We start from the raw sequence: 22551 nt of genomic DNA, 5'->3' as shown, positions 1-22551 counted from the left end.
CTCGGAACGATAGTTTGAGAAGTGTCAGTATCCCATGCCTGTGTGAATGCTGCCTCGTGAAAATAAGGGACATTTCCCAGAACATGCTGTCCTGAAAACAAGCAAGGACAGACTTGTCATAGATGGACTTCAGCTAGAATAGCGAAACCTGGTCTAGTAGGACAACGTAATCATTCATTAAAAAAAATAAATTATATATATATGGTGCACATGCATACACAAGACAATGATTTCTAAACTGTGTGCTGTCATTTTACTTGATCTAAAGGGGCCTGCATGCACACGCAAACTCTAAATGGCTAATAGGCATCAGTGTAATGTGTATGTATAAGCATTACTGCCTTTGTTTGGCCTCATGAATGCTGAAATAAACTTCAGTTGCAACATAACCACCATCATCATAAGCAATATCAACAAGTGAGAGAAAATGATAGAAATGAAAATTGTGGGGGGAAGGGGGGGTATCATGTATTGTCCTGTTTATTTTAGTGTAAGGCAGTGTTCTACTTTGACAAAACAGTAACAGATTTTCAAGAGGAGTCTCCTAATGCAACATAGATGTAACTGTAACAATAATTAAAAACAAGAAGAAATTGGAAAGAAAACTCAAACAGAAAAGGATATTGCCCATTGTAACAACCATCATTCTGAATACAATGTTACAGTGTACAAATAGCTGAGAATATAAATACAAATCCTTTGACATTTGTTCAATATCACACTATAAAAAAAAACGACATCATTTGACAGCTTCACCTCTGACCAGTCAAACAAACAATGAATGAAACCAGTTTATCTTCTGACATTTCAATTCCAAACAAAATCAAACTACATTTTTTTTTTATTCCACGAGCTTACAGTAATGTGATAATGGAGTTCATCATTTCAGTAAGAATTTTGCACTTCACAGGTGGTCAAGCTGTCGACAAAATGAGACCAGAGAAAAACAGCCACAGTAAGGTCAGATCGGCTTGTCAGGCCAAAGCAAACGCACTAAGATTGAGATGAGGTTGAGGTACTACTATCCTTTTTTCCTTGCTATTTTTTCCAACCATTTCATAGATAAAATGGCTGTTTCTATGCACTGCATTCAATGTGTGTGTGAAATGCGCTATGCGAATGAAAGTACTACGGCTATCTACAGTGTGTAAATGAAATTGCAGCTTAAGTTAAGATATAAGTCCATCTGTACATTTCCCCTACCTTCATATCCTGTTCTGGCTTGAGTGGAAGAACTACATGTTAGATTTTTTGAGACTTAATGCAATAACAGCGTAATGTATTTGAAATATACGTCATGAAGGTATCAAAATATGTTTTATATTGTGGATTGAGCTATTCCACTCTGTGATAGGGCTGCAACTAATTATTTTCATTATCGATTTTTTTTTTTCCCGACTGATAATTTGTTTAGTCTATAAAATATCCAAAAGTCCAAAGTAACATATTCAAAGCTTTTCTTTTGTTCAACTAACAGTCCAAATCCCGAAGACTCTTCTTTTAATATCAGAAATGACGAAGAAAAGCAGAAAATCCTCACTCTGATGAGGCTGGAACTGGCACATTTTTGCTTCAAAAATGACTAAACGGTTAATCACTCATCAAAACAGTTGGTAATTAACTTTCTTTCGATCTACCAATCAATTAATCGAGTAATTGTTGCGTCTCTGATCTGTAATGTTCCCCTTTGAGATACTACTGGCCTGAAATTAGACAAACTAAGAAAACAGCCACAGATGCTAAATTTGAGCATCCTGACAGGCCAACATAAACCTTACTGGAGCAAAGAGAGCCAGTGGAAAAGCAACCAACACAACCATAAACTGGCACTTAAAGCATACAAGTGTTTAGGGGAAAAGTAAGCAAGACTGGGGTAGCACCATTTTGTCTGTCCTATGGAAACCAGGCTAACGAACACCTAATAAACAAAGTGTGGCATTACTATAGAGACCTGGAAACTGAGGCTACATATGCGTTTAAACATTCTAGTAAAACTGAATAGCTTAATGAGATGAATCTGTGAGCATATTCGATGCAAATAAAACAAGTACTTGCTAAAATACTTTCAATGGACTAACATGTGATGTGTCTGAAGCAAACAACGGTTACTGTGCAAATGCAGAAAATCCCTTTTGACTTCCCAATAAGACAGCGTTGTGCTTGACATCGCATGATGGCACATGGTTTCAAATTCATGTCTATCAAAGTGTGCAACAACTCTTCAAAGGACTCAGTTGTGCAAGTAGTACAAATTAAGCAACAATTACTCCTTTGGATGTAACAAAAAAGCACTAACTGGCACATAAACATGTGATCTTAATGCTAACTGTATGACTTTTCAATCAAAGGTTGCCTAGGGGAGTTTGTTGCAAGCTGCCACATCCCTGGCTGTTCTGGTTTCACTGAGGACGGCTATTTCTTCTTTCGATGCACCTGTCTTCACAGGACTCCCAGAGTGAGATACTCCCTCCCTACAAGCCCCCGGTCTGCTTTTACCACACTGATTATAGGACTGCAAATTAGTGGCGGCGTTACAAAATATATCCTCATCTACGCCATCTGACACCTGCTCCATCATTCCAGCGTAAACAAAGGTGCTGTGAGGTGAACAAGAATCTGATTGCAGGGGAAGGTGACACTGCCTGTTGTAGAGCTCTGTGTCCTGTGGACTTAAATCACAGGACACTCTGTCTGACGTGTTAGAGCAAAGATGTTGCGGTTTGCCGTCAGAAAAATCACTGCTGGATGAACTAGAAAATATTTTTTGTTTTACTTGTGACTGACTGAGACTCTGCACATTTTCAGTGATTTCCTCATCCCCCAGAGGAAGGCTTAAAGCCATTTCTGACCTTGTTTGCCATGATAAGGCCATAATGCTGCTACTGTCTCTAACCTCCGATGCAGACACGAGTACATTCTTTTTGTAATATGGTGAGGAATCTCTCTCAGAGTCCTTTTCAGATTGAGAACAAGAAATGACAGCAGCTCTGTTCTCTCTGTATGTGTCAGGCATCTTCATTTCAAGGCTTTCTGTGTCCAGAGACCTGCTTCTTCGGTCTAGAGACAACGGATTAGGCATGGACTGAGTCACTCTTGTAAGGCCTAGGTGCCGAGGGAGACTAGCTATTGCCCATGTGTTACTGATCAGGTTCTGTTCATACAGGTCTAACATTTGATAGTCACATTCGGCAAATGCATCTTTTTGTAGGTAGCTTTCTTCAAATTCCTGATAGGGCGACGAGATGTCTTCCTCCAGTTCCATTTGAATCTGCTCGTCGTATTCGCCCTCGTTATGCATATCCACTACATCGAATGTGACTATGGTAGGCAAGGCCTGCATGTTTGGGGTGAAGGCGGAGTTCGTCTCCAAATCATCCACGTCGTTGTTTTGCAAGTTACTCAGCATCTCAGAGTGTTTCGTGTAATCCACGAGTGCTTGAGAGAAACTCACAGTTTGTCCATCGTCTACATCATTGCTACGATCAGGAGACTGAGGGTTGATATTCCTGTATGGTAAAGCCACGGGCTTGTTTTCCTCAAGATGTTGCTCTTTGGGTTCGCAAAATGTTTCAAAATCTGGGTCGGACGTGCTTCCGAACGATATGCTGCTGTGCCTTTTCTCACAATCTGCACTCGTGGGTTTTGCTCGTCTTTCAGTGGAAGCAGACACATTTTCCTTTCCATCAAACACATCGGGTTCTGTATTATTCTTGTTCATTGATGCTTGTGATTTTGAATTCAAGTTACAGTTTTTATTTGAGCCGATTTCCTGCCGGACGACTACAATTTGTGCTGACTCCGAGGATTTACTGCATGTGCTTGGCCTCTCTAGAAAATCGTGAACTTTATAGCGTTCAGCACTTATTTGTAATCGATTCATGTCTGGAACAAAGGCAGAATCTGCCACACCAACTGGCTCACTTATATACTCGCACTGATTTGAGCCGGGCAGTTTTGCTTTGTTTTCATAATGTGGGCTGATGAGACTCTCATCAGGTGCAAAAAGTTCATAGAGGGCATCTCCGCTGTAACTGTCCCTGGGCAATCTGTCTGTCCTAAGTCTGTCAGTTTTTTCTTGTCCGTCATCTGGCCCAGGGGTAGTTGAATCGTAGTAGCCCTCATCGCTATTTGGAACTGACTCTTGATGCTCGCTTTGAGGAGTTAACACATCAGCGATTGAAGAATTGTCCATAGCGCTGGCTTGCGGCGCACTGTTACTGTTGAGTAAGTCCATATTGTGAGAACTTGTCAGGTCAGCAGTCATATCTGTGTGGTCCTGGGTGCAGGTGTAGCAAATTTCCTCTGACTCATTATTTACCCAGAAATCATCTAGACACTCCTCATCCAAATCTTCCGGTGAGGCCATTTCTTCACCGCCACCCTGATAAGTGAGAAAACAAGAGGCCCTTTTTCCTGCGTTTCTGCTCCTTTCTCCAGAAACGGTGCTCTCTGTGATGCTGTCATCTTCTTGATCTGCGATAATGTCCCCACAGCCAGTGAGTGAATCAAAGCTCTTTAACGATGCAACGTCTCCAAATATCATGTTTAGCTGCTCCGATGAGCCGGCAGGTGTGTCAGACTTCAGTATAGGCTCAGACATGGTATGAAGTTTCAGACAAGGCTCGCTGTCTCCTCTAGAGATCTCCTCGTATTCACAAACGGCCACCGAATTCATCTCCTCCACTTGATCATCACTTATCTGATCATCAAGCTCAGACTTTGGGCTTTCTCGCTCCTCGCTCTTCTCTAATGCCATCACATCAGCATCAATACATTCAGGACCAATGGAAATATCACATATAACATCTGCAAAATCAGGCACATCAGGCTCAGGTCCCAGGCACTCTGTGACAAACTGGTTGGTGTTGTCCTGGACAACAGGCACCTCTTTCTTGCAGTGAGGAGTCATTGCAATCATTTCAGTTTTGTCCAATCCAACATTTCTGTGGTTCCTGTGATACTTAAAACTGTTAAAGAGACCCCTCAAACCTTTTCTCTGCCGAGTGAGAGTCAGTGATTTCTGGTCAGCAGCGGGGTGACTACATTCATTGTGGCAGCAGCTGTGGAGCGCTCCAGCAGAGTCCCTCTGGCTGTGGTACTCAAGGTCTCCAGCTGAGGTGTATCCACATCTCAGATTGTCATCATGACCAACCTTACAGAGCCCGTCATGTGTTCTGCTTTTGGTGATGCCTTTCTTAGAAGACCACTTGCTCGGATTTTTACTCCTTCCTCCGAAAAAACTGGGCAAAATACAGATACTTTTACGGACTCCAAAAAATGTCAGGGCAGTCCTCCTAAACCGTCCAGATTTCTGCGATTTCACCGCAGGGTTCATCGCATCCGACTGAAACTCTTCCGTAATGTCATCAGGGCCACGTCGGGACAGATGCTCGGGGACAGGAGCTAAATCCTTGGTGTCACTCGGTAGCTCGTCTCCCTTGCGAAAAGCCATGGCTACCAACTTTACAACATCGGTCCAAGAGAAGGCATAGCAGCCGAGTTTTCAAAATCAGCGGAGAAGATCACTGCAGTGAATTTGTCCTCCATCTGATACAAGCCCTGTATTGAGAAATTCACACCAAAATCAGTGATCAATTCAAATTTAACATTGGCCACATATTTATAACCTGGAATTTCTAAAGCTCATCTGTATCACGGCGGCCACAACATCAGCCTATTTAACTTTGACCACCCACAAGTTGTTTTTTCTTCTCTTTTCTTGAGGTGTGTTCAGTTACTGTTGGAGATGAGTCACATTTTTGTCAGCTAAAATAACTCCACCCTATATACAAAAAAAAAGTAATTATTACTTCATATATTTAACATATTTTCCCTGTGGAGTCCCTGTGGATCTGCATGAGCCATGGTCTTCTCTCTGTGTCAACTCAATGTTTGTAAGGCTGGTTGTCGTGCCTTTCTTCTCTTTAAAGCATTTGTGACTTGCAATGATTTCATCTGTAGTGTATGTTTTATTGACTTACTTGTCTCTAGGATTTTTTTACTGTAAATTCTTATGATTTTCTTCACACCTACTGCATGAACACTTGTCCTGGTGGGTCTTCATGTCTTTCTGTGTTTTTTTTTTTTTTACTGCATTTACTTTAGATTTGTTTGTTGCTGGTTAAGAACTTCAATCCAAGTAGGCTCACTCTCTATTAAAGGATAACTTCACCAAAAAATGAAAATGCAGTCATTATCTATTCACCCCCAGGCTGATGGATAGTCAGATGAAGTTTAGTGGTCCACATAACATTTCTGGCTTTAACAATGGTGTAAATAATACTTTTCAAATAAATTCGGGATCTCAGGGCTGCTGGAGACTTGGCCTACACGGGACGAGCTGTGTCAAGCCATTTTATGTTTTGTTCTGGTTGTTTCTGTACGTTTTAAAACAAGTCCCCACCTACATCTGTTGTTCAGGAGAATGCTGCAGCACCGTTTTTGCTGTGAGGCTCCAGAAATGTTTCCCTGACTTCCCATCGCCATGATGTGGAGTAGATAATAACTGATGATGATGACTAAAGATTCATCTTTTTTGTCAGTCAACTCCATGTAAATAATATTATTAGTGTGTGGTATTATTGTGGTGTCAGTCTGTTGAAATGAAAAAGCAAAACTGGTGCAACTCATTTACATCATCAGTTTAATGCTCACAGGCTTTACCAGCTTAGTGCATTAATAACATTAACATGTTATTTTTTTCACTTAATCCTATGTTCTTTAATTTTCACACACATATGCCCATTACTCATATCATGAATCTATTGCCTTACTATTGGATATTTGTGCGTATTTACATATACGTGTTGCATACACTGTTTTGGGAGAGGACAGAAATAAACCTATGAATACAACATTATAGTAATGTATATCTTTACTTATATTCATGCCTGTAAAAAAAAAAAAACAGACTGGCGTTGTACTATCCAGTGCATTTACGTTTAGTTACACAATGTAGGTGATTGATTAAACGTCCATCACAGCTCAAATAAAACTCGATATTTCACTGTGCTGCAGCTGTAACCAGCGGTGGGAGGTGGGTACAAATACTCCTACATTTGTTTTGAACGAGAGCCTGTGCAAAGATAAAAGACGGTAGCTAGCGTTTAATTCAGCCCAGTTAACACGCATACTCCGAGACGTTGTAACTAAATGCCACATTAGCACACTCAAACGATGGAGCTAAATGACTCACGTAGTAAACAAACTTACCGACTGGAGCCAAAACCTCTCGGCACGGAGCTGGTGTCGGTTCCTCGACCCGGAGACGCGGGCACCTCTCAGTGCATGCTCCCTGCTGCTGCTAACTTGTCTTTAACTTTAGGTTACTGCAGTCGGCTTGTAGTTGACTCGAGCCCCGGGGTAGTCTCGACCGGACACGGTTTCATTTGTCCCCAGCTGCCGTTAGCTAGCTAACGTTAGCCGGGATGCTTGCTAACAACGTAATCCTCACTCACTCCCTCACTCACTCCCTCACTCACTCACTCACCAGTGTGTGTCCTGCAGTTTGTGGCTGTAACGTGAGTCTGACACTTGCTAACGGTGGCTAACGTTATCAAACCACATCGCAGCAAAGCAGCGTGGTGTAAAACACGCAGAGCATCTACACGAGGATTAAATTAATGCGTGTAGTTAGGCCACGCATGCCGATTTGCCCGGAGATGTTCACAATAACCCCAGCGTTTAAATGCAGGACTGACTTCCTCTCCAGACTTCTCAGGTAAATTTCCCAAATCTCCTTTCCTGCCTCGGCGCATGTTAGTGACGCAACATGTGTGTAACGTGTCTTTTATGACACAATGATAATGATATTAACGCCAATAATAATAATATTAATACCATAATTTACAATTATTACAATATTATTGATTATATTATATTTAATTCACATACTTGCATGTTTAATAATAATGTATCCCTGCTGAAATCATCAGCCATTTATGAATTAAAGGCCAACACCACCAATCTTACAAATAAAGTGTGTTTACACGTCTTGGGGAGTATGAATGCACGTGTACAAAAAACAAAAAAAAACAATCAAAAACAATCAAATGAAAATAAAATATGGCTCCAGAGGAAGCTGTGCAATCTGATAAATTTTCTCTAGTGATGTCCCTCAGTGGCTCAGTTGCATTATGGGTAATAAAGACACCCATTATAATAAAATGAATAATAAAAATACAAACATTTACAATTATTACAATAGTATTGATAATAGAATATTGATTTCACATACTTGCACGTTTAATAATAATGTATCCCTGCTGAAATCATCAGCCATTTATGAATTTACAGGTCTTGGGGAGTATGAATGCATGTGTAAAAACAGTGTCTCCAGAGGAAGCTGTGCAATATGATACATTTCCTCTAGTGATGGCGATATCTCTGGTTCTGTTGTCCAACAACTGGTGCCTACATTACCCACAATGAGTGACATCACTGGAGGCAGATTACACACAGCTCCCTCTGAAACCACAATAAAGCTTTATGCTCTTTTTCACATAGTCTATGCAGTAGCTCTCCCCAAGTCCTTAAACACACTTTAATGTGCACAGTTAACAGAGTTACCCTTTAAGGAAAACACTTTCAGGAAGTTTTCTTTAAAATATAAACTTTATTTATTCTTATCAGGGCATAAACAGTAGAACATGCCACATGGGGAGACATGTACACAGGACAAAAGACATGATATAATTAAATAAATATACAAAACACAATAAATAAAAAAAGACATGAAATGTGAAGGAGATGTGAAATAAATGTGGATCTGTTACTATTTTACCCACCTTTTTGTTGAAAAGAGGACATTATTTCTGTGCATTTATTGACATTGTTCATGAAAACAGAGACCGATGTTTTGCTCCAACTAAATTTCAAGTCATTTGGATAAGGTTAGTCGCAAAAGTACCATTTTCGAACCTCACGGACATTTGTGGGAATATAGAATATAATGAAACAATGTTGTAATCACTGAACAAAAAGAAGTGTAAAACATCTTCAATATGAAGGTCACAGAGGGAACAGTTCGCCTCAAGTTTGGGAGCAGGAGAAAGCTAAGGATAGATCATTTTGGTTCATGATACATAAAGAGGGAGAGAAATATATATATATAAAAAGATTTTATCATGAAAATATTTGTCTTCTCTACAGTCACAATTACTATACATACATTTACAGTCTCACAGATTTGTTTTTACAATAAAGCAATATTGTGCCCTTTTTAAAATTTGGTAAATCTTAATGCTACAGTAAAAATCAGTGTGATACAGTGCACAATCTGGTATTATTTACAGTACAGATATACTGAGAGTTAATTGAGTTTTTACAGTGCAATTTTGTGTGTCCGCCTCTACTCTTGTGCTTTTGTTTATTTATTGTTTTTCAAAGTGCTTTTAAATAGTTTTTGGTCCTCTTCATGGATGTCCTTCTTGCTGGTGCGTTAGTCTTCTTGAAACCAAGTGTTCCTCATTTTTGTATCACATACTATATTTTCCATTTATGTTTTCGACTGCCGTACGTCCTTCCACTCCATTTTGGTGTTTTGCAGCGCCTGCGTCTTCTTTTCATCCACCTGCACGTAATCCACTCTGTGGTCATCAGACAGAAAGGGCTTCTGCTGGACATAGAGAGGGACAGATGAGGAGACAGTGATGTGATGTGGTTACGTTTAAAAGTTAAAAGTTTCCAAAGTTAACATGGTTCTGCCTTACTGGTACGAATGAACAATCATGTTGCACTTATTGTATTTGAACTACTAAAATATGCTCCTCTTTGTGTTCATACACACAAAAACAAAAACTATACAGACTTAATAAATAATAATCAACTTTTCATGTCGGAGTGTTGAGGATGAGTTCAGGAGCCTCAGAGCCTGAGGAAAGTAGCTGCTCTGTAGTCTGGTGTTATGGCAGCAGATACTTGACTGCAGCAGGGTGAACAGACTGTGGCTGTGGTGGGTGTTGTCTTTTAGTATCCTTTGGACTCTGAGCAGACACCTCACCTCACCACTGATATACTTGTGTGTGGGCTGGATGAGCTGAGCTAAGTTAAAAGAAAATTCCTTTTGCAATGTCAAAGATCATTAATATGTGGGTTTTGGTGTCCTCTCTCCTCTTCAGACAGTAATTTTATTTATTTCCCAGAATGCCTTGGCAGCATCCAAAGTGTGTAGCATTTAGGGGGTGTAGGTAGGAAGGGTGACAGAAAAAGTGATAGCAAAAGAGTCCGATCAGGACAAATCAAGAAGTCTGTTACTGATGGATTTTATTGCTGCACAGTGGTCGGCACTGTGAAAGATGGAGGATATTAACTTTTTTATATAAACCAATGTAATTTATCTGATCAGAAAACATACCTTCTGTACAGGAGATGGGGATGCGGAATTGAAATCCAGTGACAAATAGTCAAGGTTTGATTTTCTCGCCCAGGTTTGGACTGCTCCGTCGAAGCTGTGACAGAACTGTTGCATTGACTCCTGTCAGACAAAGACATAGATGCTAAATCATTACTGTTCCCAGTTCAATACACCGAACTAATTTCATATGTGATGCACTATCAATCACTACCAATCATCAATGAAATAAAATGTGGCATTAGGGTGTTCATTTTCCAGATTGAGTTTAGGCAAACATAAGAAGCTACTTGTGCAGCCACTTGATGCTCATCAGCATGTTTTTGCACAGGATATGCACCCTTTCCAGGAACGTCACACTGTTACACCCTGGAAGGTCCCCGGTGGTATTATGATTTTCTGAGCAGCATATTTTCAAAATGCACAGTCACTATCCACACTGACACTTGAAATGTTTCAAATTTGCACATTTTTGTGTAGCTCATAATCATCGTAAATGGGGGAAACCTAAGTCATTTTCAAGGCTTAAATAAAGGTTTGAATGGATGAAGACCTCCAATCTCTTCTAGAGAGAGGGAACAACATCATTAAAATTGGATAAAAAGCCTATAGAAAACATATGTGTCGTTTAAAATGTGTTTTTACCACTGAAAATAGAGATATTACCATTCCTGTGCAGTTTGTGTCCTCATCTCTTGAATTGTCCCTGTTCTCGAGTCTTCTTTCAGGAGGTAAACATTTAGCTGAAAAGCTGCAAAAGGCACAATAAAAACAAAAAGTAGAGAAACATTTAAACAACATTTTATTTTGGGGCTGGGTGAGTATTATTTATAAACAAGGAAAAATGTATAGATTTAAAGGTGATGTCTGGATTGTAAAAAGACTGAATTGTAATGGTAGTCCCATAAGTATTACATAATTTGATGCATGGGTGATCACTAGACAACACAATCTAAAATGCTAATGCTTTCTGATGCTGTCAATGCTTTTTGTTTTTTTAACTTCATTAATGATTTAAAATTTGAATCAGTTGAAAAATGCTACGGTAAAAAATCTCTCCGGAGCGAATTTAGTTCACATCTATAACGTAAATTTTCACATGGTCGTGTTTATTTTATCATCATGTTCAGGTACTGTACATGTGATGGAAAGATAAGATAAAGAGACTTTTCTTTTCTCTCACCATGATTCAGTCATTGCTCTGCTCAATGGTAGATGAGTGGGACATTCTGTGATTGTAGAGAGGCCTCTCAAGTCAAGAGGTGGAGGTCGAGCTGTCAACCAAGAGAGGACAAAATTACTTAGATTGGCTGTAATTCCCTAATGTGCACAGGGAAAGGCCTGCTTTCAAACAGTGGCATGTAGTAAGGATCACTGTGTGAGAAAAGTGTGTGTATCTGATGTCTGCATGAATCCTGTACTGACATTTACAGCAGATGACTATGACTGTATGCCTGGGAATTAGTATTCAGACAAGGACATCATGGAGACCTTGAGCCTAACCCGCATAAAACCTTGGTTTTTGTGAACCAATCAGTGCTGTCATAACTCTCACCTCTCCTCAAGCGAGGCTTGAGATGCCGGTGAATTGGAGGTGGCGCAAAATCTCCAGGTTGACACGCTAGAGGACTGATAGCCGTGGAGGACTCAGCTTTGCAGTTGGTGTTGAGGAAATTGAAAGACCTGGGGCTCATGGGGATGTAACCATCACTTTCGATGGTGGCAACAGAGGGAGAAGGGGAAGCCATGGGAACATAGGACTCATCCTCGTAGCTTTGAATTCGTACGGTATTCAAAGAAGGCTGGTGAAAGACAAAGCAGCATGAGGTCAGACAAGTGTTTTATACTGTCGTATAGTTCAACAAAGATAGATGAGAAGATCGATACCACTAGCATCGCTCTATGTTAAATGTGAAGATACAGTAAACAGGTAGTTAGCTTAGCCTAGCACAAAGACAGGAAACAAGGGGAAGAAGCTAGCCTGGCTGTGTCTAACGTTAATAAAAAAACAAAACATGTCTACCAGCACTTCCAAAGCTCACTAATGAACATTTTATATATTGTTGGTTAAATCAAAGCATAACAATGACAAGTTGTGAGAGTTATTTGCCGGACTATTTCGTGACCAGGTGCAGTGACTTCCTGGAGTCTCCTCTTTGCTGTGGGGTTGCCAGGAAACCAGCGAAAAAATCACAGGTATGGTATGCTAAGCTAACATCTCCTGGCTGTAGCATTAGCACTAGCAGGAACTCCTGTTTCTGTTCTGATTAAACATTTGAGAAATATACTCTTTCCAGTCTTTGTGTTAAGCTAAGCTACCTGCTGCTAGCTATAGTTTCATATTTAAAACACAGGCAAGAGAGTGGTATCAATCGTCTCATCTAACTCTTGTCAAAAAGGTGAATTCTTCCCAAAATGTCAAACTATTCTTGATGAGACTTTTTTTTTCTTTCTTGTACTGTTGGTGACGATTCTCTTACCAAATTAAGACTTTGCCTCCTGTTCCTCATCGATCTACTATCAGCATCTCCTGAAACACAAATATTTATTGAAAAATGAATGAAAGTTGTTCATTCTGTTGGGCCCAGCTTAATCAGTTTTTTTTTTTGTGGTTTATACTGACGACATACCTATCCTGAAATGGTCCAGGCTTGACAAAGAGGTCCTCCGGGGAAACAACGAAGCATGGCTCGGGAATTGCCGTGCGCTCATCGGCCTCAGCCTGTGAGCTACTATATCACTTAGCTGCTCTGACGAGTGATTGGGCTTGGGTGGCAGTGGAGGAGGTGTCTGTCCGTCACTCGTTGCCTCAAACGACGTAGAAGAATAAGGTTTGTCAAACTGGAAGACACTTGTGGCACAGTGACGTAGTGGAGAGGAAGACGATGACGGGGCGCTGAAGGGAGGGTTAGCCAGTCTACCATGGGCGAAAAGAGACGGACTTGGGCTTGGATGAGAGATGGAGGATGCAGAGGAATCGGTGTAAAGAGGTGAAGGAACGATGTCCTTGAAGGCATCTTCCGATGACTTCTGCTCCAGAGAGATCTCAGAGTTTGAAAAGCTGTCAAGTCTGCAAATATGAGGAATAAAATGAAAACATTCTATTAGGTAAACATGAACTATTGCCATCATTTCATCTTGTGTTGAGGGTCTTCTCTCAGACTGCTTATACCTTACACTCCCTGTCTCACAATTTGACAGGAAGAGGTAGTCTGGTGGATGACTGGGATCCAGTTGGCTTGTAACAGACACTCGGTCGGAGCTGTCAGGTGACGGCTGGGGGGTTGGGGTGTTGGGGAAGCCCTCTTCTGAGCTTTCTGTTGAGAACAACCAGGCAGGGACAGAGAGCATGTAGTTATTAAAATGTTACAAGCACTAAGGAGTGATAAGGAACCTTGCTGAAACCAGAGGCTAGCTAAAGCATGCAAACAATACACCACACAGACTGGTTTCTCCCAGCCTGTACTTGTGTTTACAACAAATGGAGCAGGTGAATCTGAAAAGAGGAATGGCATTTTCTTTTTTTCTTTTGCAGGCACGTTGAAAGTAGACCCACGTGAGCCCTGTTCCCTCTTTTGTTTATATATTCTTCAATCTTTTAGTCAGACTGGCTCTCATTCGGAGATTTGTCTCATTCCATTTCACTCAAGGCCACAGAGTCAAGGCTTTCACTGCAGAACCATCAAGGGACAAAAAAAATCCAAAAGTCTTTGCATGTTCTCATGAAACATTTGCTACCCGTAAAAAGATGTTTGTGTCCGCTTGTCTGCGCAGAACAGCCTTTTATATTCCTGCAAAAGTTATGAGGCGCCATCACACAGAACTCTTCAGCAATCAGGGCAGGCCTGAATTAAAGCAACTTAAATACGGCAATAATCTGTATCACAGTGCTTAGTTTGTAGAGTGTATACAATTTGCATTATAATCGACTGCTTGTGTGTTTTTCTGAGAGTACAATGTGATTTGCAGTAACATGGAGCACACCATATCAGCAACTTTGTGCCGTTGCTCTATCTCCCTCACACAGATGACAGTGTTCCAACAGATATGTTGTTAACCCTCCTCACACAAATACAGCAGCCACGGGCCAATAAAAGGCAGTTAAAGCAGGACTTAATGAAATGCTAAAAAAATCAACCCACAAAAGAGGACTTTTAATTCTGTGCAGCCTTGAAGCACGTTCGTGGAAGTGATACAAAACTCTCATTATTTATCTGTTCATTTGAATGTGACCTCGGCTCCCTGTAGATCTGCTGTTATCTGCTCGAATACAGCTGCAGCATCAGGCTAGTAGCAACATCATTATTTTGAACTACTGGAAACATCTCCTGCAAACAGACAACAGTCTGATTTATGATAGACTATGAGGTCACGTTTTGTCTTTAGTTCATTAAACTATGTACACTGCTTGACAAGAGCTCCCATCAAAATTCACCTCCATTCAAGCAGATGTGTAAAGAACTGTATAGTTTCAATTAATGCAACGTTTATTTGTTTTTGTTGCTACAGACAGGAGACCATGCCTGATTTGTATCAAATGGTTTCACAATGTCATGACATGTGAGTGCGTGTGGGTTTGGGAGCTGACTTCTAGAGAAATGTATCTGTCCGAAAAGACCACAGCTCTGTGGCTAGCACGCTGCATTAAAACTGTTTTTTAGATTTCTTCAACTGATTCAGTGTTTTTGAAGTTAGCTACTTCAACATGGATTATTCAGAAAGATTACAATTTACTTTTTCAAATCTTGATTAACCCATTAGATTTCCTTCAGGTGTTTTTTTTCAAATCTATAAAAAACCCTATTCTACACTATACCGCTTTATTGAAAATAATCAAACCTACGACACCCTGGAGATATCCCAGATGTTTTGGGAATCAATGTGTAAAATGAAATAATAGCACAACATGAGTTCATAGCAATCAGCACACCTCTGGGTACAACAGATTTGCACAGTTCCTCATTTACTGTAAAGCTGAACTTCTGAACGTTTTTGCAGCAAGATTTTAAAAAATTTGAAATTTGAGGACTTTAAGGTGACTAATTAGGTCAGCTCACACACACCTGAGCCAACGACGACAAAGCGGCTGTGCTAAATCAATTTTTGCACGGTAAAACTAGCTGTTCGGCATAAATTATACAAATGTGTGACATGGTGACGTAGTGTGATGTCACAAAGTCACGGAATTGAAAGGTGAGCCTACTGACGAGGCGTTGCGGAGCAGCGTTGGTGCGGGCTATGACTTTTTGGACTTTCAAGTCCTTTTACGTGCACAAGAAGCTGTATAAAGCGCTGACTGAAAGGAAGAAAAACAAAAAAGCACAAGAGGTCCCCTTTACTGTTGAAGTATCACGTGAGTTGCCCGTAAACTGAGCCTGCATGTTGCTGTTCTGTGGATGCTTTTACAGAAAGCCCCACCGCAACAAATAAAGAGTTCGTTTTGACCTCATTGTAAGCTTGATTTTTTTTCGTGTTCGCCACTTCCTGTGTGGGAACAAGTGACACCGATTTCTCCTGGACCACGGGTGGAACAGGATTACCTTCTGTTTTATATTTTAGAACTGAAAGTCTTGCCAAGTGTAGCTTTAATACAACAACATTTCAAACTGAATTAAAGATTAAAGGTCTAGTGTGTAGGATTTAGGAAGATCTATTGGAAGAAACGTAATTCATTTATGATTATGTTTTCATTAGTGTATAATCACCTGAAACTAAGAATGATTGTGCTTTTGCTGCCTTAGAATGAGCCTTTTATATCTAAAGAGGGAGCTGATCCTTTTTCACAGAGTCCAGAGTCCTTCTACAGTAGCCCAAAATGGACAAACCAAAAACTGGCTCACGAGAGGACCTGGTATGACTCACCGGATGTCATTGGGCAGCTATTTTAGGTGGCATTCTGCTATTGCTTTGCTATCTGCATGTAAAATCCCCTTCACTATTGAAAACTACAATAACAAAAACCTCCAAGTTAGCAACCTACATGCTGGTCTCTAATGGCACGAACCTAAACAAGCTAGAAGCTCTTACATTTTCTTTTGCAGGGGATTTAGCCATTTTAATGACAGGACTCGTCTCCCCATGTGCAATACAGGTTCCCCCCAACACTACAGGGCCTCCAGCCTGGGTTGGCCTAAAACGGCTTCTTGGTTCAAAGAAATAGAGAATTGGTGCAGCCAGACCTTTCTCTGTTGGCGAGTGGTGTTTCAGTGGATGAAGTTTGCTACCTCACCACTAGATGCCGCTAAATTCTGAACACTGGACCTTTAAATCTTTCAGGTGTGTGTTTACCTGCGTCCTCCGGGCTCCCGAAATGGCAAATCTGACTGATGCTACTGATCCAGCTGTTCATCTCCTCCTCCGTTTTGGCCACCAGGTAAAAAACACGAGATGAGGTCTTCACCACAAAGAGGTGCTTCCCGTGGAAGTCCCTCTTTATCCTGAGCTGCCCGTTCAGCATTTCCACCTCACACTCTTTCAGGTCAATGACACGGATCGGCTTCTTGGAGTTGTTGCTTTGATAGTACTCGAGCACATCGGGATTGCCGCTCATGCGACCTCTTCGTAGCACGAACCAGCGTTTCCTCCACGCCTGCAGGAGAAAGGAACAAACAGTTACTTTTAGATTTTATCCTTACACTGCAATATTATTGACAGTGCTGCATAATTCTAACAGTAATGTCTCCCTTCTCCCCCCCCCACACCACCGCTGTTTCATTAGTCATGACCAGTCATGGGAATTCGATCACAGCTCCTGCTCACAACAGCTAACTTAGCAACTTTTAACTGGATTTTTTTTGCTTTTGATATGGTCAGTAAGCGGAACCTTGACTCAAATTTCCCAGAAGTACAGAGAAGAGGAAGTTCACTGTATTTAGCAGAAAATGTCTAACACAACGAAAGAGGTATTTATACATTATTTGGTCACTTCTTTTTACTGAGCACTTACTGAAAACTTAATTCTGAAACTGTTAACAGGTATTTATAACTCTCTAGGTGCAATATGCGACACCTGAGCACCTGAGCCCTCACTGTTGCCAAGCCATGTAGGTGTCATATTTCATATATATTAACAGCGATGATTTAAACAACTTCATAAGAATTGTAATGCTTCAGATGTTGATATCATGTTCACACTTGGTTGTTGTGGCTTTGTGTGCATTGCCTGTCCTGATAGTTCTGTGGTATGGAAAGTTTTTGCATGTGGGTTGTCTGCTCACGCTCAAGTCAGTTGGTAATTTGTGTGTTGTGTGTTCATACCAGGAAATGGTTAGACACACCACCCTTACTGCCAATAACAGTGCCACATTTAGGAGGAAACCGTAACTAGACAGATGTCAATCTGATCCTATAGGCGTTTCGAATGTGGAGCATTATTGCCAAACTAAAAGAAGTCGTTTTGTATATCCTGGTGCCTCTTACAGAAGTAGATGGTGAATGTAGAAGCCGATCCATGTCTTTTGCTTATTTGTTTAGCTTTTTTGGAAAAATAGAAAGCAAGTAAAGACAGAACAACTTCACTGTTCAATCTTCTCTATGTTACCTCCAAGTTAAAGCCCCTATGATTTCCCACTTTGGATGATATGTATGTTTAATACAGGAACATGTCTAACAAGAGAATCACAAATAACATTACAAAAAAAGTGACAAAAAATATCTCCACTTATGGTTCGCCTACTCATTTTATCCATAGCCTTCAACCAGAGGTCATGGTCTTCCTCAGTGGATGTAGCTTAGTTGTAATTATGTGACTGAACTAACTTACGTATTGAACTTTGGATGAAAACTCTGAAAAATGCTGGTAAGAGGGCCTTCAGTTAGATTTTTTTTTTTCTAATTTATTGTCAAACTCTCCAAGGTCGGCAATAAATGTTCACTCCCAAGCTGAGGTTTGTGTTTCCAACACTTTAAAGCATTATAATTTAGAGCCTTTTTCACAGCTTACGTTTTGACCCGTCATAGCAGGAAACGCAGGCATTACTAATCAGATTAATAGTGTCCCTGTATGACAGCATGACAGTGAGCCCGCATTCACAATGCAAGGGTCCTGAAACTGAAGCAGACAAATGGATTCCAGCCATCATCAATCGTATTATTTACACGTTCTCCCCACTGTGACACGTCAAAATGTCTTCAGTGAAGTGAGTATCAACAATGTTTAGTATGAGCTGTTTTATATTTATACACAGTGCTTACTTTCAATGTTTTAGCTTTCCTGTGTAACCCTGGGGATCGAAGGTTAGTATTTTAATGACAGTCTATCAAAAACAGTCACAAAGGGTTTTTATGATTACATATAACTTTTTTTTTCAAGTATAGGTAGGTACAAGACTTAACTTTACCTTAAAGGGATATGACAATTAAAGTATTGCTGAGCATTATGGCCTTTAAAGCCCCCATTATGTCACTTTTCACCTTAAAATAACGGCTTCAAAGTCATTGTGATGGTACAGTGTCTTGTAATAGGGTGAATGGTGTCTCTGTCTCAGCCACTCCACCCCCATCACTTGTTTCTGCACTATGTAGCTTCAGTGAGAGGGAAGGATCACAGCGTTACATACATGTTTACTTCAACATACAAGTTTTCAACACACATTGTTCTGACGAGTTTTGTTAATGTTGCTTTAGATAATACTGTAATGTTTTAAGGCTATATCACAATACATGATGTATATCTTGATATTTTAAAATCTCCTAAAAAGCACCTCATAAATGCTCGGATTGGCCAACAAAATCAAATATCACTTTTTAATATCAATATTGAAACAGTATTGTAGTGATGACTATTGGCACTTTCACAAAATATTAATACAAGAAGCTTTTGATAAATATCCATCAGTAATGTGGATATAGTGACTAAGTAAGTATAAGAACAAGTAGAGCAGTCTGGAAAAGTCTGATAAATACAGCTCTTTGGTGAAGTTCAGCCTTTAAAGCCAGGAAAAGACAACACTTATGCCATGATATATCCAAAATCTAAGAGGCTATATAGTCTCATATCACGACATAACATCAATATAATGCCCAGCTCTGAGACGAAGCATCGATACAAGAAATACTTCACTTGTGACTGTGAGTGAGGGCCAGCTTCACAACACGTCGTAGTGAGGTGGACACTGTTAAACGCGCCTTTATTGTGGCAGAAAGTGGAAATGCACTGTTGACATGAAAATGAGACAACAGAACTGAACTATTTCCATACTTCTGTTTCTTTACAAGGCGTCAAAATAAAACCAAAGGGCTGCAGCAACTAAACAAACACCTCTGTGAACACCCCCACAGCAGTGTACATTTCTTTTGTTAAAACCATCGGCCAAGATAAATTTGACCTAGATAACCTACATTTTCATAATGCTGATGGGCCATGTTTGACATTTGAATATGAGGCAGATGGTGCTTCTGTCATGACAGCACTCAGAAAAACATGTATTTACTTTGTTCTCTGGCACTAACAGGATTTGCATAGCGTGCTAAAATAAGTTTCTATTTCCCCGCCCTGAACCCCTATCAACACACGCACACCTCCACCCACCCTTTCCCTGCACTGGTGTTGACAAATGGCCCTCGTCCTCCTCCTCCTCCTCCTCCTCCTGCCTCCTCATCCTCCTCCTCCTCCTCCTCCTCCAACAGCCGTACAGAGGAAGTGCAAACAGCCATCATAAAGCTGGACTATTTCTGCTCGCCACTTAGGTCTGAAGTGTCTGACTGCCTCTGACATTACTTCCCATGTTTCACAATACGCACGCTCATCATCACACAAACACATACACACAGAGCAGAGCCCGACGTTATCACATGACCCCAACAACCACAAAACACTGGAGCCTGTATGTTGTTCATGTATATACTTGCTTCAGGAGTGGATCTCATGTCTGTGTGAAGTTAATAACACATTATTAATATCATAACACACTGTTGTTACAGCTGCGAAGTGCACCCACGAGCCAAAACACTCAAATAAGGCGTTATTATAGAAATGAGGAAGATAATGTAGAGGACATTGAGTGACAGCTCAGTTTAACAAAAGCACACAAACCCACGGTATTTTTTGAAGTCATCATCAACGTCACACACGCACACGCACACATACACACACATACACACACACACACAAGGCTCAGCAGCATAACCTGGCATTCCCACTGCTGCCAGAGGACATAAACAAGCGTCCGGTGTGTACTCCTACTCACAAATCTCTTCAGTTTCTTCTCCGGGGGGGATTTAATGAGCCAGCCGGTGCAGACCACATCCCCAGCACTCATCTTGACTGCAGAGCGTGTCGTCCTCCTCACGGCTGCTGCTGCTGTTGCTGCTGCTGCTGCTGCTGCTGTGAAACTGAGAGCACTGCGAAGCATATCCTGTGTTCTGGTATTCAGCGTAGCCACTCCAAAAGGAGGAAGTCAAGAAATTGATCACACTGAGAGAGAGAGAGAGGGAGAGAGAGGGAGAGGGAGAGACAGAGAAGGGGAGAGAGTAAGAGATAATTATGTGTTTGTATTCTCAAGTGGATGGAGCTGTTGGCCTCTGGGGGTTTTAAAGGAGAAAATATTAAGAGCTCTGACAGGTTTGAGGATTGAGACGTACTCACACAAAGTAACATTCACACGCTGTTAAAATCTTATCTCGAGTTTCATGTTTAACACGATAAACTGATTCCTAATTTATTGTTGTTGCGATGGCTAATGTGGTTACTGAGCTCTAGATAAACCAGAAGTGGTTTTAACAGTGAGTAACTGATGAAAACATCGACCTGCAGCCCTTCTTTGATGCTCAATGATAAACTAATAGAGGCTTATTTCATTTTGAGCTCTCATGGTAGGGACATAATGTAAATAATAATAATAATGCTACTGCTACAATTATGCATCAGTTTGCTTTTCCCTGTCAAAAGTTAATAATGCTAATTTAAAGGTTGATGACCAGTGTGTTGAACTGCCTTCAAGAGTCAAATATCTCGCTCTTCAATAAGATTCCCACATTACATTTTTAGAAGCATTTCAAGATGGTAAGAAGGTTGCAAAAGCAGACATACATTGATTCAACCTCTTTGGAGACTGTTCACCATTTTATGCTGCACATAGCTTTCATGCATTCCATGAACTTTTCACATTTAAGCTATTATGTAACGTCTTAGTCACAAGCAGCTTCTGCAACAATCAGGCCCCTTGATGATATATAACCATGCGATTAAAATTTAGCATAGGAGGCCGATAAGATCCCAGCACTGCCATGTTTATGATCATTTCATAGTATTACACGTATCAATAAAAGTCTGTGAAAGCAGCCTCCAAAGGTGCTCGGTGACATGGTGGTACCTCAGTGACTCAGATATTTGCTCAGGGGATCAATGTTATGGATTATGTATGGGATAACACACCTGTTAAAGAAGGGTCAGACATGTAATCATGAATGATGATGCTTGTCACTCAGTTTTATGGTCATTTTATTGCACAATTTTCTTCTTCTCGTGCTTGGTTTTGTGTTTTGTGCTGTTTTGTATGTATCTTCTTGTTGAGTTTTGTGTATTTGTATAAAGACCCATCTGGGAACGGGCATTGCTGACTAGTTTAGGCTACAAGTTTAGTGATGTGTGGCATTCATTGGTGCATGGAATATACTTCTTACAAAAAAAAGGTGTTAGTAAAAGTACTAATATAGAAGTAGAAGTGCAATAGTAATGTACTGGCCGCAGTAGTAGGAAACACTTATAATAAGATCATTACAAAAAACAACAAAGCAACACACTGGCTTGTTTACCACAAAATGATCTCTCATCCTGTAAGAGAAGTTCGGTTTCTAACTTCTCTTGCCAGGAAAAACACTGACATCTGAACTAAATCATCCGCATGCACCATTTTTGATTTCCTCTCTGAAGGGAAGTAGACTAAATCCTCACTGTCACATCCAAAATCATTTCCTAGTAATATGAATAATCAACTGCCGTATTGTTAACAACTGTCGACAGATGAACACAGACCACTTTTAATTCCAGGAGACAACATGATGAACTTTCAAAATTAGCAATTCAGTGATAGATTGCAGTCAGTCATTTAACGGGCCTGCTTTCATACACTTTTTTAAATGTTTTATTTAGCATAAGGATTTTTTTTACAAAACTAGATGGGGTAACCAGTACAACATGAACAGCAAAGGTGGAGATACTTTAATACACAGACTTCATCTCTTTTTAAAAGTGTTTTGAG

The 22551-nt window shown here is 40.5% G+C and overlaps 2 protein-coding genes across 3 annotated transcripts; both read right to left on the bottom strand.

The window, feature by feature from the left end:
- Nucleotides 1-462: 462 nt before the first annotated feature.
- On the bottom strand, nt 463-7663 carry LOC141007706 (APC membrane recruitment protein 1-like). Its single transcript, XM_073480092.1, has 2 exons — nt 7213-7663; nt 463-5559 (listed from the first exon to the last, which is right to left on the bottom strand). The coding sequence occupies exon 2, from the start codon at nt 5450-5452 to the stop codon at nt 2354-2356; it is 3099 nt and encodes a 1032-aa protein (XP_073336193.1). The 5' UTR covers nt 5453-5559; nt 7213-7663; the 3' UTR covers nt 463-2353.
- A 931-nt stretch (nt 7664-8594) lies between these two features.
- gab3 (GRB2 associated binding protein 3) lies at nt 8595-20688 on the bottom strand. Of its 2 annotated transcripts, none has more exons than XM_073479690.1 (10): nt 20539-20688; nt 16640-16940; nt 13524-13668; nt 12982-13421; nt 12832-12881; nt 11907-12153; nt 11535-11625; nt 11018-11102; nt 10355-10474; nt 8595-9613 (listed from the first exon to the last, which is right to left on the bottom strand). In XM_073479690.1, the coding sequence occupies exons 1-10, from the start codon at nt 20608-20610 to the stop codon at nt 9497-9499; spliced, it is 1668 nt and encodes a 555-aa protein (XP_073335791.1). In that variant the 5' UTR covers nt 20611-20688; the 3' UTR covers nt 8595-9496. The 2 variants fall into 2 exon arrangements, with proteins under 2 accessions (XP_073335791.1, XP_073335790.1); XM_073479689.1 differs by having other exon boundaries at nt 9431-9616; nt 20539-20610.
- Between the last annotated feature and the right edge of the window lie 1863 nt (nt 20689-22551).

This window comes from Pagrus major, chromosome 13, assembly GCF_040436345.1.
Source record: "Pagrus major chromosome 13, Pma_NU_1.0".
In the NCBI taxonomy this organism is placed as follows: Eukaryota; Metazoa; Chordata; class Actinopteri; order Spariformes; family Sparidae; genus Pagrus; species Pagrus major.
The sequence above is the reverse complement of the archived record's forward strand: the minus strand, read 5'-3'. Positions and strand labels throughout refer to the sequence as shown.

Coding starts and splice junctions, on each gene's coding strand:
- gab3 (XM_073479689.1), bottom strand. CDS start 20,610: ATGAGTGCTGGGGATGTGGTCTGCACCGGCTGGCTCATTAAATCCCCC. Junction 12,154..12,831: donor GGAGGCAAAGTCTTAATTTG/GTAAGAGAATCG, acceptor GTCTTTCACCAG/CCTTCTTTGAATACCGTACG. Junction 11,626..11,906: donor CAAGCCTCGCTTGAGGAGAG/GTGAGAGTTATG, acceptor CTTGGTTGACAG/CTCGACCTCCACCTCTTGAC.
- LOC141007706 (XM_073480092.1), bottom strand. CDS start 5,452: ATGGCTTTTCGCAAGGGAGACGAGCTACCGAGTGACACCAAGGATTTA.